Source organism: Anguilla rostrata, chromosome 18 (assembly GCF_018555375.3).
Source record: "Anguilla rostrata isolate EN2019 chromosome 18, ASM1855537v3, whole genome shotgun sequence".
Taxonomy (NCBI): domain Eukaryota; kingdom Metazoa; phylum Chordata; class Actinopteri; order Anguilliformes; family Anguillidae; genus Anguilla; species Anguilla rostrata.
Window position 1 is genome coordinate 3,128,087 of NC_057950.1, and position 15,628 is coordinate 3,143,714.

The window sequence follows — 15,628 nt, forward strand, 5'->3', positions numbered from 1 at the left end:
TCCCCGCTTGTCCCCAATTACCCTTACAAGCAAAATGGTAAAATAGCCTACTGGAAATGATGGCACAGAAGAAAATGACAGGAGACATGCTTTTCTCCAAAACGAAAAAAAAACGTGTCTCGATTAAACATGCATTAGGCAACTCGATCCGATCTTCGGTCGCTGCAGTCCGTGAGCCGCCCGCGTTTCGCGGTCTCGGAGTAGAGCGCGTGCGAAGCCTTAACTGAATTAACGGACTGCCGCTGGTCCCACAGACCCAGGGACCCTCGCCGCCCGGCCGCCACGATTGATCTGCCTGACGTTACGAGGGCTGTATTTTATGACTAATAAGCAGGGAGCGTCGTTTAATATCCCCGCGGAGACTCGCGTCCAAGCAGCAGAGTGGTTTTCCCGAGCTGGTCCTGCCTCCCCACCCCACCCCAGGCTACGGGGGTATGCACCGTCTCTAATGAGGGTTCCATTAGCCTGCCCGGTGACTTAATAGGATTTGGGAGGCTCTGCACCGTATGTGGAGACAACAGAGATAACAAACCAAACTGCTCCTGCGGACGAGAAAGGCCCATTATGAGCCCTACTTACCGAGGCAGAAGAAACTGCGATCGTGACTTTGCAATAAAGGACGCGCAGATAGACAGAGTCCAGCCCTCTCCTAGAAGCAATTTTCCCTGTCATCATCAAAAACAGACGCAACATAAAGGGGGGAAATTCTATTGATTTTCTCCCCTGAAGCCATATAAGGATCGTTCCGTGGTCAGTGTCACAGAGACCCAACAGAAATATTGTCCGACATTGATTTTGGTAAATAATCCCTGGCAAAATGAGCTTTGTTAGGTTCATCTGAAGCTGCTGATGTGAGTGTTAGCTCTGAAAATTTTGCTGGTAATGACTCTTACAGTGAGGTGCTGGTGTGCGTGTGTGTTTTTAGCAAGGTGTAAGAGCATGGTGCTGGTGTGTGTGTGTGTGTGTGTTTTAGCCAGGTCTAAGCACATGGTGTTGGGGTGTGTGTATGTGTGTGTGTGTTTTTAGCCAGGTCTAAGTGTATGGTGATGGGGTGTGTGTGTATGTGTGTGTGTGCATTCAGCCAGGTCTAACAGCATGGTGTGTGTGTGTGTGTGTGTGTGTTTTTAGCCAGGTCCAAGAGCATGGTGATGGGGGAGATGTCTCGCAGCGCTACCTCCAGCAGGTGTGCGTTCACTACCGTCCAGCAGAGGGCGCTGAAGGCCGGCTGGCTGAAGAAGCAGAGGTCCATCATGAAGAACTGGCAGCTGCGCTGGTTCGTGCTGCGCCCCGACCAGCTCTACTTCTACAAGGACGAGGAGGAGACCAAGCCACAGGTAACCAGGGACGCTATCTGAAGGCCAGCCTCACGCCAAATTAGCATGGTTCAGTGGAGTTCCCCTTTAACTGAGTCTCTCCCCTTTCTTCAGTTAACTGGACAATTCCTGCCAAACATGTTATTCATTCATTCATTCATTTTCTACTCTTGCATATTTTTGGATATATGATGAAATTTTTATTGTTTAAGTATTAAATATCTGTGAAGATGCCCCCAGGAGTTGTAAAATTGTTACAGATAATCACTGTGAAATTTCAACGGCCAAAAAGCTTTTTCTGCTCTTTAAGGTTAATAAATGCTAATAGCCATCATGCCTTTCCGGAATGCAGCTTATTAATTTTCTCAGTTCTGTGATGGAGGATCATTTTATAAACACTGATAAACCATCCGGTCAGGGAGTAGCCAATGGTGCGGAAGTGTCGGTCTTTATGTTCCCCGCTCTCCCCCCCAGTCAACTGGTAGCAAGTTCTGCTTGCTCCATAGATAAAATACTGAGCGTACAGAATTTATAATAAGCACACAGTGCTGCAGAGGAGATCATATATAAGGGGACCCAGGGCCATTCATTCGAAAATGTTAAGGCCCTAGTTTATAAATGCTTTGCCTCATAATTATCATTTAATGCACAAATTTATTCCGAGCAATTTATCTGAGACCCAGTAAATGTATTTTATTTGCCAGTGAAACGCAGACAATTTATGAATGTCCGCTACACCCGACTACATAAACATTCCCCTGGTGTTATTTTCAGTAGCGCCAGAGCCTGTGCCTTTGAACAAGCAGATATTTAGCGATTCCCAGCGTATAGCATTTCCCCTGCGGCCGTTCCTTCATATCAACGGGATTTGTCTTTATTCCCAAACGGCTGTCCCCGTAGCTTAACTGTGAGCATTAATCGTTCAGCCAGAAAACGTCCTTCCTTACCCAGAGTGCCTAGCGGCCCTTTATCGTCTGCCCACGTGCATCGCCTGCAAAGCACCGTGAATGGTCGAGCACGAGCCAGAGGTACGATTATTATCTGTGCACTCTTTCAAATATTACTGTCTGTGCATGTCTTTACTGGAGTTCACATGGGGGTCAGCACGTGGAAGGGGGGGGGGGGGGGGGGGCTGTCTCATCTGTTAGGCTCCTGACTGGTGTGTCTGTACCACCCTGTTGCCATGACGAATAATTATGGGATGTCGTGGCCCTCCTATTTAGCAGTGTTGTAAGTGACAGTCATGGGGATGGACAGCATCAATGTCATAACAAGGCCACGCCCACAGCAGTGGGAAAACCAGACAGTGCTGCCCATTAATGTTAATGTTCTTTCAAGATCGGTCATATTTGCCTTCAATTTACAATACTTTGCCTCAGATTGTTTCTTACGTTCCTCATATTGTAACGTGTGTCTAACCCCGTAATTTGTTTTTATTTGTTTTTTTAAATCGCATGTGGAAACGTAGACCACACTGAGCCAGGGCGTAGGCCAACAGATGAAGTAACTGAATACACAGTTCTTCAAATGAAATGTGTAATGAAGCCTACAATGATTCAGAAGAGGCATGTTATTTGACAACCAAAAATCCCCAAAGTACATGAGGAGGAACCAGAGAGGGGCGTGTCCTGTGCCTGAGATAGACTAATCAGAGACGTTTGTCTACAGACAGAAACACTCTCCTGGTGGTTAGACAGAAATCATGACCACGTTACAGTGGAAAAAAACATTTTATAAAATAAACCCAAATAAAAAGTGAATTACTTTTAGCTCATAGTGCCAGACACATTTATTGTATTTGTGTATATCAGAGCAATAAAAAGCCTTGTGGTGTTGTATTCAGCTATTCATCTAACTGATCCAAGCTTATTTGTTATGCATGACGTGATGAGGAGATGTTTCTTCAGGGTAAAAAAAAAAAAAATGGGCTTGAAAATGATCGTACAGAATAAAAAACTAATTCGTTCCTGTTTTTTCCGCCTTTTCTTTTCCTTTTTTCTTCACTCTCCCTCTCCTCTGGAACCCAGGGCTGCATCCCTCTCCATGGCAGTCAGGTGAACGAGCTGGCAGCCAATCCGGACGACCCCGGGCGTCACCTGTTCGAAATCGTCCCAGGTGAGGAGGCACGTTAACAGCAGAACCTGGTCACGCATTGTAGTCCTTTTAGAATGCGGTACGCCCCTCTTCATGGATGGCATTGGGCCATCTTTATGTGGTGAGGGTAGGCCTGAGTTGAATCTGGATCCATGACTCAGTGGTTCTGCATGGCCTGGTCTTCTCTAAGGGTCTGTGTGGAAGCCAGATCAGAGGCTCAGTGGTTCTCCATAGCCTGGTCTTCTAAAAGGGCTCATGCTGAATCTGGATCAGAGACTCAGTGGTTGTCCATAGCCTGGTCTTCTGTAAGGGTTTGTGTGGAATCTGGATCTGAGACCAGGGTCCTGCTGTCTAGGTTGGTGGATCTGATCCGAACTCAGTGTTCTCTGCCTGGTCTTCTAAAAGGGCTCATGCTGAATCTGGATCCATGACTCAGTGGTTCTCCATACCCTGGTTTTCTCTAAGGGTCTGTGTGGAATCTGTATCTGAGACTCAGTGGTTCTCCATTCCCTGCTCTTCTCTAAGGGTCTGTGTTATATCTGTAATCTGTAATGCTGCTCTACGGGCTCCATGCGGAATCTGAATTGGAGCACCGTCAGGAGGACAGGGAATGAGGTCTGGCTGCTGGCCGGATGCCCGAAGGCTGCTCTGAGTCCATTAGAGCCCTTCAGGGGCAGCAGGGCATGTTTACAGAGGGGACATCGTCCGGCCTCGTCTGCACTGACAAAGCGTCCGCTTCCGTTTGGCAGGGGGCTGCAGGAGGAGGAATTCTGAGATGCCGTTTCTGAGCTTGGAGGATAATGGGTGAAAAAGTTTAAAGTTTAGGGTTTAGGGTTTGCAGTCCTGGGCATGGCAAGCGATGGAAGATGATGGCCCATTAAAACTGACTTTTTTTAAACTGAAAATTGGAGGAGATTTTGAACCTCTTATGTACCTCTAATGCACTGTCAGATTCAGTTTCCTGCAATAGGAAGAAGTGGTTATTGCCCTTTGCGCCAAGCTTCCTTCTTGGAAGCCATTTTGTGTCAAGTGCCCCTGTCCTCTCAATTAAAAATGAAAGATGGATAAATGCTTCATTCCAGTGATGAGAAAGCCCGTGCCACGACGTAGGGTTTTTACTGCAAATTAAAAACAGAAACCTTAACGGAAACTAATCATGAGAAAGCATATCTGTATGTGTGTGACCAAACAAACATATTCTCTGGGTCTTTGCTTTAAGGAGGAAGTCTGCACTGGAGGTGGTGCACAATTTGCTTTGCTAGGGAACTCTTCCTGTGGACTTATTTTCCAGCTTAGGTGTGAATTCTTAAATATATAACAGGCAAATATGACACGCGAGTGCAAGGCCCATTCAGCTGTGAGGTTGTGGGTGCGTGGGCTCACACATCAGAGAGAACCCGCCCGTTTCTGCACTCTGACCAGCAGGTGTGAGGGTTCACGCCGTGACTTTTTTCAGTGCAATTTTGGGTTCCCGACATCTTTTCTCACTCAATGTTACTCAGAAACTCAGAGAGGCTCAGTAAAGCTGGCTAATTCCCAGCAGCATTGAACTGTTTTACCATATTAATTTATGAGAAATAAAAAATAGCAAAATATATTTAAATAAATTTGATGGTTAAAAAGGCTAGTTTATTGAATATTGTTAAATGGGTCATTTTCTTTCTGGATTTATGAATTCTGGTTTCTTTTTTATCATTGATTAAATCTCCAGGCTTCCTCAAGGCTCTGGTTGGCAAACTGAGTGCTAAAAGAAAGGCAGGCCAGATCGATTCAGTCCCTGAACAGAGAGTTGCTATTCGATTTTTTCCATCTCAGTTCTTCAGACAATAATAAGACCGCAAACCAACTCCCAGCCACTTGGATTGATGAACCTGGTGTTTTTATGTCTTTGAACACTGCATTCAATAGAACACACTTCCTCTTGCCGTATATTTCTGTTTCAATCAGTGCATCTATGCGCCTGAAATGGGCTGATGTGGGCTCCGACCCCAGCCCCTCCTGGTGAAACTGATGTGGGCTTAGAGCTGAGCCCCTCCTGGCGAAATAGGCTGATGTGGGCTCTGACCCCAGCCTCTTCCGCTGAAGCAGGCTGATGTGGGCTCCAATCCCAGCCTCTCATGGTGAAACAGGCTCATATGGGCTCTGACCACAGCCTTTCTAGGTGAAACGGGCTGATGTGGGCTCCGACCCCAACTTCTCCCGGTAAAACGGGCTGATGTGGGCTCTGATCCCAGCTTCTCCCAGTGAAAAGGGCTGTTCTGGGCTCTGATCCCAGCTTCTCCCAGTGAAAAGGGCTGTTCTGGGCTCCAACCCCAGCCTCTCCCAGTGAAACGGGCTGTTCTGGGCTCCGACCCCAGCCTCTCCCAGTGAAACGGGCTGTTCTGGGCTCCGACCCCAGCCTCTCCCAGTGAAACGGGCTGTTCTGGGCTCCGACCCCAGTCTCTACCGGTTAATTGCGTTGTGTACATCTGAGCGGCTTAAGCAGGAGACGGGAGAAGGGCTGCTCTGCTGGGGTGAGTTATGATCTGCCGCGCTGGCGGGCTCCCCCTGTTCCCGGACCTCCTTGGCGAAGCGGGCTCTCTGCTGTCTGGTTTCCTGGCAGGGGGAGCCGTCGCTGCCGGGGTGTATCAGGAGACAGAGGCAGCTGCCGGCCAGAATGAGCTACACCACTTAGGCTAATTAACTATCACAGCCCACATTTATCTGGGCTCGCACAGTGCTAGCCCCCCTGTCATAGCGACTGTTGACATTACCCCCCCCCTCCCTGTACCTCAGTATCCCAACACACACCCCCACATGTTCCTATATCCCACTGGCCCCCATCACAACTAAGCTGCTTTTCTTTTTTGGTACAATAAATTAACTTTATTAATAATGCTTTTTTGGTATTGTTTATTATTTTCATCCCCATAGCTGATACTAGACACCAGTATGCAGAGATGCAGCTGGGCTGTGTTTTAAAGTACGACCCAAACGTACCCTGAATCTGGTTAGGAAGCTTTATGCAGTGTGTCGGGTGACCATGTGTTACGTCAACATAGTGCAGTGTGCTTGGTAAACTTATCGTCATGACTACCTTAAAACATGGGCTAAAACCTAATTAAGAGCACAAAAGTGGTCCTGGCTGAAGTTTTAGTTTTAATTCAATTTTTGAACAAGAAAAAAGCTGCTCATAGTCTTGTACTGTCAGATAAGATCTAACGCTTGTTTCCCCCCGTCGGTGTGTCAGTGTGTGTGCTCTGATCTGTTCCGTTGGCAGGAAATGCCAGTTTGACAATAGAGCCTTTTACTCCAGCGCTGAGTAAAACAGGCCTGTGAAAGAAATGCACAGAAATGAGTGAGTGTGTGTGTGTGTGTGTGTGTGTGTGTGCATGCGAGAAAGAGAGTGTGTGTGTGTGAGAGAGAGAGAGAGTGTGTGTGTGTGTGTGTGTGCGTGTGTGTGTGTGTGCAACAAGTCTGAACTGACTGCAGTGTGCTGCTGACACACAGCTCTCTGTGTTGTACAGTCTGCAGAGATGCCCGTTTCCATTCAGGGCCTGGATGTAGCCCTCCGGCTACAAGCAAAAGAATCTGCTTAACACACACAACCCCCCAAGCTTGTGGTCTATGACTAATTCAAAGAGAGGGAAAGCTTAATTAACGACAAATGAACTTTAATGGCAGAGGGGATGATATCCAGAGACGTGCCGTGATCTGTGCATCATGCCTGAAGGAAAAAGGGGGAGGAGTCAGAGGCCATTCCCAGGGCTCTCAGATTGATTAGCTTGGTCTGCCTGTGTTTGGAGATGTTTGCAGTGCTTGGCCACAGCTCTGGGATTGATTAGCTTGGTCTGCCCATGTTTGGGGATGTTTGCAGTGTTTGACCCCAGCTCTGTGATTGATTAGCTTGGCCTGCCCATATTTGGGAATGTTTGTAGTGTTTGGCCACAGTTCTGGAATTGATAAGCTTTGTCTGCTCGTGTTCGAGGATGTTTACCATGTTTGGCCCTGGCTTTGTGATTGATTAGCTTGCTCTGCCCATGTTTGTGGATGCTTGCAGTGTTTGGCCCCAGCTCTGAGATTGATTAGCTTGGTCTGCCTGTGTTCGGTGATGTTTGCCATGTTTGGCAGGAGTGAGCAGCACAGCCCATCTCTCCCAGGCAGACAGTCGGGAGAGAGCGAGTGAGGGCAAACCAGAGCTCTGTTCCTACAGAGCAGGCTGGAGAACAATCCCAGCTTCTGTCTGAATGAAGGGAGCAAACAGGGGAACAGATGAAAGGGGCTTGTTTTTGGGGTTCCTAGCTGTGATGGTGCCAGGGGATCCTTGTAATCCTCCTGGCAGCCGGCACACTTGGCACACACACCCACATGTGGATTTACCTGCAAGACAACCCAGTCTGGGATGTGCAATTAGCATGGCGTGGATAATTCAAACCTAGCCTCTCATTGGCTCACTGACATGGGATATGGGGCTTCGCTGCTGCAAGCTGAAGAAGCAACCAGCCGGGCAGCCCACAGGTATGGACACTTCTGCTTTCTGGATTTCAGTATGGGTTCAGCAGCTTGTGTGCACTGAAAATGTTAGCTATTGGAACTGATGGGGAGAATGAGGTGCAGTTGTATCATGAAGTTCCTTTTCTCCTGGTTGAAAATCCTTGATTTTGGAGTGTAGTCATTTTTTTTCCACAAGTTCGTTCAATTCTAGAAAATCAAGGGGCTGAACAATACCTGAAACTATATTAAAGTTTTAGTGGCTTTGCTCATGTATTTGTTCTTTGACTTACATTATCATTGATACAATAGTTACGCTGGGTTTCTTAATACAAATTCAAGATTAGGGCAATATTAATTTTTTCCCATATTATAGGGCTCTACGGTGCTCCCATTTTAGAAGCAATTGCTCCTAAAAATTGATGTGCGTTAACTGAAAAAATAATTTTGGAGTACTACTAATTAGGATGCATTAGTGTGTTCCGAATTTTATCAACCGAGGAGCACGTGTACTCCTTAGAAAAAATGTCAGCGTCGAGCGTGTGTAAACTTATGTGAAGTTCAGCTCAAAGGGCGCTTGACAGCTGTAATGTAATGTAATGTCATTTCCAGGTGTGCTGTGCTATTTCTGCGAGGGCACCTGGAGTTACACACACACACACACACACACACACACGCACACGCACACACACACACACTCCATCTTCAAAGCGGTTACAGCACATGTAAACACATACCGCGCATCGTAAATGTTGAAACACACGGCACACGCAAGTTCACGCTTGTTCCGCCAAATCAGTGGCACTGAGCATTACTGCAATCTACTGCATAAACATCCAGAGACACCTCCTCCCCCTCAGCTACGGGGGCCACTGGCATTTTACAGAACTTTCCAAGAGGAGAGAGAAAGTCAGAGAAAGTGACTTTATTTTCACTGGCAATGTGAAGGGGATTTTAATCACACTTTGGGATTTTAAGAGGCCATTCATTTGTCTTAACTTCAAAATCAGTATTATTTTTTACTGACATCCATTTGTTTCAGTCAGTTCTTGTTGCCATTTTGCAGGCTTAGTAAAACACAAGGCCAGCAGCCACATTTATTTTAAAAAGATGTCTGTCGTTAGACAGTCATGTCCTCAATTCAATTACCAACACTGGGTTGCTTTGTAAACATAGCCTGTTATTTTAAAGATCTTAAAATGTCACATTGCATGGAAAGTGGTGTCTACTTAAATTTATTTATGAAATGTAAAAACAAAGTTTGTTGCTGTTCTAGAATGCGGGGCCTTCACGCCCCTAAGGTACCGCAGACACCGAAAAGTCCTCCTCTGACTGCAAACAAGCGGCAGCTGATATCAAACAGACCCCCCCCCTCCCAAAGTTCACACAGAAGCCGTCTCAGTGAAGACAGAGATTAACGGCCGGCTCTGTGGACGTTGACCCCGTCTGAGGGAGAAATGTCATTTCTCTTCCTCGTGTCACAAAATGGCAGCCGGCACTTCTCAGTGCTACGGAATGTCACAGCGAGCAAAGCTATCCGGGCAAACAAAAGCACACGTGGAGGGTTAGACCACTTTTATGAATTAAAATGAAAGGGAAAAGGAGGAAGTTCACCAGCTTGCTCCGTCTCTAGGCTCAGCAGTTATGCTAATGTAGCAGAAGCATGAGGACACCACACTCAGGGTAATAGCTAGTGTAACCCAGTCAGCAGAACACAGACCCCTTAACCACCTCCCGTGTGTACATGTGGAGGTAACGTGAATTGGAACGGAGAGGCGAAACTTCGGTGCCGGTCGAAACTCACGCACTGCATTCCTTAACAACTATGTGAGCTCCTCACAGAAATATTTTGAAGGCATGTTGAATCGTGTAATTTTACACGATACAGTATACAATAGGTGTGTCCAAACAAGAATCAGCGTTTGAACTTCAAAACACTTTGTTAGTGACTAGAAGGATAGTTGATTATCAATATTGCGATTAGTATAATCATGGTTATGATCATGATCGCAATAATGAATATTAGTAATATTATAAGCTATTTTAAACATCGTAAACAGGCTGATTACAGTTACTTGAGTTTGGTAGTCTGATTACATAACCGCACTGTGTTTGTGACTGTGTGTGTGTGCAAATATACCTCATGGTAGATTCTGTGGTATGTTTGAGAACATTGGCTTTCTGGAAAATCCATCTGCAGCTCGCCTCAAAGTAGAGGAAGTACATCAGTACATTATGATCAATTATGTGTGCCCATAAAAAATGAAATAAATACATTAGTAGAATTCTTCAGATTAAAAACATTCTACGTTACATTACAGGCATTTAGCAGACGCTCTTATCCAGAGCGACTTCCACAACTTTTACACAGCATTTACACTGCATCCATTTAGACAGCCGGATATATACTGAAGCAATGCAGGTTCAGCACCTTGCTCAAGAGAACAACAGCAGTGTCCTATCCGGGAATCAAACCAGTGACCTTCAGGCTACAAGACCAGCTCTTTACCCGTTATACCACACTGCCGCCTAAGGCAACCGTATTCCTTTAAACATTGTTTTGCCTATAAATGTGTAAAACTGTGCAAAACTGTGCATGGCAGCCTGCCGTCTGTCACCTGTGTGCAGCGTCATTATCTTTAGAGATGACCGCTTTTCATGTCAGCACCCAGAAGACCTTGAGCTGTAAAGCATTCCTCAGCCTCCACCTTACCCCCCTCCCTCATCAGCATTAGGTAGAAAGGACTCCCAGCACTTAGGAGTGTAATTCTGTCTGTGTAAATCAGCATGTTTTCTTAGACACCAAGGCCTAGGCTACACCTGGCAAAATTAAATGGACACACAGCCTACGCAGTTCTGCCCAAAATTATGGGCATTGACATGGAGTTCTTGAATGATGTCATTTGCTCTTTGTTTTAAAAAGACGGTACTGGTTCAGGCACCGGAAACGTTTTAAAAGTATCGTTTAAGCACCGGTATCATTCAAAACTAAACGATGCCCACCCCTAGTCCTAAGTAACGCAGCGCACTGGAAACTCGCCCGAGCGGACAGGAGAATTAGAGAGAGCTCGCTGAGGAGAGCCGTGGCACTGGGGCTGTGCGTTTTTCTGCCAGAACAGCAGGACGTTACTGCAGCCGCAGCACATTCCCTAAAGAGCGCGGATATCAGAGCCGCTGGGGCATTACCAGAGGGAGGGCATCCTGCCGTGACTCACTTCCTGTCGTCCTGCCGTGACTAGAGTAGAGGCCTGCAGTGGGTAATGTCCGTCTCTGTGCAGTTTCTGCATTATTCTTAAAGGGGAATCCTCTAATCAGTGTGACCGACTCTAAATACACCACCCCCCTCCCCCCCCCCACAAGTGCCCATTGCATTGATTACCTGCCATCCCATATGGAAAAATAGTATATACTAAGGCCTATACTAAGCACACTAGATATAAACTTTCATTATGCTTCAATTATTCAGAAGTATAAAATAGTACACTTAAGGTATACTTTGGCATACTATTGTATCACACAGGATGGTGTTTTCTGTGCTATGATCCTCTCCAACTGTCACTCTCTCCGTTTCCGCATTGGATACAGTGAAAAGAGAAGGGAGGGTAACTGACCGTCTGCCCACTGTACCAGTCACCCTTAATCAGAACAAACCTGTACGGGTCTAGCAGCCACATGTTTTACATTAGATTTTATAGAGCCTGATTATGCTCCCCAAGTGCATGACTGACTCCATGTGTGCCTCCAAGAGCACTCGGGTCAGCTGTATGTCCCTGACACGCCGTTAAAAATACGGGTGATTCCGCTGCCTCTGCTCCGGTCCCCAGACTATGGAGTGGATTCTCAGAGGATACAAATGCTAAGCAGAAACAGTCGTTAACTGAGCTCTTTCAATACACCATTTAATACTGACCTCTCTCTAAACTTTCTTTTAATTATTTTATTTTACCATCCCACTTGGTTAACACCTGTGTTGTAGCCTATTTCTGTACATTCTTTTAAAATTATTATTCATAAGTTATTTCCTTTTAAGTCTGAAAAGCCTGTTGAAAATTCGGTTGTCAACAGTTACTTTCTTTTTTTTTTTTACTGCTGGCAACTCACTTTGTGGTCAGATGATGCAGCTGAAAATTTTGAAGCCAAGCACATTAATATCAGTCTGGCACTTTGATGTCAGACAATCGATGTTGCTATGGAAACCTTCTATCGGCAGCACTGCAATCACACCGCGGAGTTGCGCATTACTTAGTGTAGAACGCATTTAGCTTTTAAATTACCTTGATTGGACAGACAATGAAATGGGAGAATACAAGCCAGGAAAAATGACCGATTTTTTTTCATAGGTCTGTTCCGAAATGAAAAATCCAGTGGTGGTTGCCATCTAGTGGTGGAAGAATTACATTACATCACGGGTTCCTAGTGCGTGCAAATTACCCCACTTCTACCGAGCACTTAAAACTACTTCATCTTTTTCAGAGCATTGGCTGAGATTAATTTCTGCTTCGCAGGGGTTCTGGGAAAAACTGAACTTGTGAAGTTATGACGTGGCCTGTTGTTCATGCTGCATGCAAACCTTAGAGAAATGTATGTCAATATATATATATATATATATATCTGCAGACATTTATAAATTTATAAAGCATTGGCACTTTACCATTTTGTAACTTTAGACTATAAGGTTTTGAGGCATGTACCTTGATGGTATCAGTTTTCTGATTGTAGGCCTGCCTATCTCAAGCTCTTGAGATGTTAGCAAACCATGTTAAATACACTTTATCTAGCAAGTTGCTAAAAGTGTCTGCTAAATGTGTACACATTTATAAAATTGTAAAATTTTATATTTTATTGGAACATATACCATATAACATGCAGAATATATTACCAATGAGAAAGTGGGACACGTAGCTCATCTGTTACAATCTTATGCTGATACGTTGAGAGGTCAGAATAAAATCCTTAAATGTGGTGTTTTCGACAAATGGTGCTTTTATATTAAGTGTATGCTGAGCCTCTTCCTCCAGACCACTATAATTTATATAATAGAAGACTTGTGCTGCATAAGCACTGTGGAAAGAAAACTGCTTCCCTCTCCAAATTATCCATCCAATATTTTAAGAGTTCCTGAGTCATCAGTAAGTTGCAAAAGTTCACTTTCAAACTTCACTATCATTAAAGTCACCGGGAATTAGCTAGTTATGACAGCCCCGCTCTCACCCTCAGAGACACGCACATACATACTGCGCCATTAGGCCTAGATATTTTACAGTAGCCTAGACAACGTGTTTGGACTGTGCGGAGTTAGGCCATTGGGAAAGTAGGCTAGGTGCCGCAGACTTCAGAACCATGAACAGCGCACAGCCCGGACAGTGCTCGGCAGGAACCCTCAACACGGCCTATCACATGGCGCGTTTAGGCCCAAACAATACAACACGTCAACCCAAACAGCAAAGATAAGAATGGTTTGGCACGGCCATTTACAATGTAATAGGCTAGGCTATGTATAAAATGCCTATGCTGTAAATGTACAGATGTATGACTCATCGCTAGCCTAGGAGTTCGCCAGTTCACTAGCTATGTGATACGTATTACTACAACCACAGCGGCATAAAGTTTAACAATATTAGCTAGCTACTAATGACGTAACAATAACGTCCACCTGTTACCGTCTTCACAATGTCGCTCTCCTCAAACTCTCAAATGCCACATGAGGCGATGCCCGGTCAACAGGTCAATATCCCAAATATATGACAACAAGACGATGCGGAGATCATAATAAACAGTAGACCTACAACCCATTTATTATCCATCGCAAGCAATTTTTCAAAATCACTTTCAAAACGGTGCTTGTGGATTACAGTTATCCTCAAATATAAAACACAACAGACGGTGGCGGCGCGGCCCAAACCAAACTATGACATGCTGGCACGGCGGCCCATCGCAAACCCAACACCGATAGTATTTAAAAGCAGGGTGTACTCACTCATTTCAAACTAAGGCATCCGATCAGCCTTGCGTGCAAAGTCGTCAGCATTCTCCTTCAAGTTCAGCTCCCCGCCGGCTAAGCCATTCAGTGTCTCCTGGCCAAGGCTGCTCCCCGGGTAGATTAGTTCTCAAAGTCGTGAGACGGGTGTTTGAGGAGCGAGCTCAGGTTTAAAACGGGGCCTGAACGACAGGAGTTGAGCAGGAAGTTCATTGATACATCCTTTCAGGTAGACGCTTTGACCCGGGTTGGCGACGGCTTCTAAAAAAAGAAATCCAAATTTGGCAACTTCGCTACCTTTTTTCTACTGGTTAATCTTTTCACTTCGGGGATCCATTGTTATTGTTTATAAGGAATTTTGATTCGGTTAGTTGTAGCTATGTCTACTCTTTGCTGTCTTCCTCACTAGCTAGTTGGTTGACCCTAAAATTTCACCACCAAAACTAGTTAAAAGTTGCGTCATCGCATCACATGATAAAAAGGAGACACTTGACCTTGGACCACAGCAAACAGGGCATATTTGCTGGCAGACTTTACGTACAGGTATCAGAAAAGAAAACAAGAAACCTACTACTGCCAAATAAAGTAGGCCTACCACAGCTATACATGTATACTATAAGTGTTTGCAATACATTCTCTGCATAAGTTTGACACAGTCAGAAGCCATTATAAAATTTAAAAAAGAGTAACCATGAAGATACCATGGGTATATAAACCGTATTCCTATAAGTGTTAGATATTGAGTTCATAATGTTCTTCTCGTCTGTGTTTGGTTATTGAGGCCCGTGCACAACAATGATTGAGTCTATTGTTAGGGCCTGCAGTGACTCCAACCACCACCCCAGCTGGTATGTTTAGATTCAAAATAAATGCACTGTGCTCTTTTTTCTCCTTCCTTTCTTTTTCTGGTTTAATTTTCAGTGACTGAAAACATGTACTGGACAGTTAAGTAATAACAGTGAATGTGGGATAAATTTCATAGTTTAGGACTGTGTCCACTGTGGTTATTTGGAATGCTGATTCAGTGTGTGTGTGTGTGTGTGATCAGGGTTCAAAACTATGTGCTTTATACGGTTTAACATGTCTCTTCCCTGGTGAGAAAGGGAAAGAGGAACAGTATCTGTTCTACCTCTCAGCGTTTGAGCTGTCAAAAACAGGCTTTTCATCAGAACGATGTTTTTGCCATTACTCCTCGGCAGTTACATAAAAACCGCCAGGGCTCGAGAAGTGACGGTGGCCCGGCGGTCTTAATTGGCCAAAAAGGTCTTCCTTTCAAACGGCTCTGCAGTTTAATGGATCGCTGGAGTAATTGGGCCTCGGGCGGCTCGAACACGTTTGACTCCAGCAGCGTCTCGCTCCTGGATTTGCCGGTCAGCTGTCGCTGAAGCGGTGATTGTCCTCATTATGACCTGACTTTGTTCTCTCACCTGCAAAAGGCCAGGAAGCAGCTCCTCATAATGACCGTTTAATCATTCACTCGCTGTCTATTCAAACGTCAGCTCCACCTCAACCTTTTCCCTTCCTAATCTAGAGGTCTTTGTGTAGAAAATGAGCCAGTACTTTTTTTTTTTTTTTTAACGAAAAGATTGGTAATTAAGCACTAGCTCAGCGGTTCCTCTGGGTAATGCCACTCTTCATGAGCTGTTCTTTCTGATGAAGCCGCCAATTAATTGTGTAATGAAATCGGTTATTAGGCCTGACTAACCCAAACAGCCTTCTGCACTCAGTAATTACTGATTCAGGAAGACTAATGAGGTCTGTCTGGCTCGAGGAA

At 45.2% G+C, this 15,628-nt stretch overlaps 2 protein-coding genes across 5 annotated transcripts in view; one reads left to right on the forward strand and one right to left on the reverse strand.

Moving 5' to 3' along the window:
* Positions 1-14,291, reverse strand: part of wdfy4 (WDFY family member 4) — a 95,779-nt gene extending 81,488 nt beyond the window's left edge. Inside the window, exon 1 of the mRNA XM_064318401.1 lies at positions 13,855-14,291. The gene's annotated coding sequence lies outside the window, so the exon portion shown is untranslated. The remainder of the gene's footprint in view (positions 1-13,854) is intronic.
* arhgap22 (Rho GTPase activating protein 22) overlaps positions 1-15,628 on the forward strand; it is a 30,204-nt gene that overhangs the window by 7,527 nt on the left and 7,049 nt on the right. For 2 of the 4 annotated variants that reach the window (XM_064318409.1, XM_064318410.1), the window contains 2 exons: positions 1,129-1,334; positions 3,341-3,428. In XM_064318409.1, coding sequence (XP_064174479.1) covers positions 1,129-1,334; positions 3,341-3,428 — 294 coding nt within the window. Of the gene's footprint in view, positions 1-1,128; positions 1,335-3,340; positions 3,429-7,265; positions 7,905-15,628 lie in introns of those variants that run through there. The other 2 variants (XM_064318411.1, XM_064318412.1) reach the window with 2 other exon arrangements.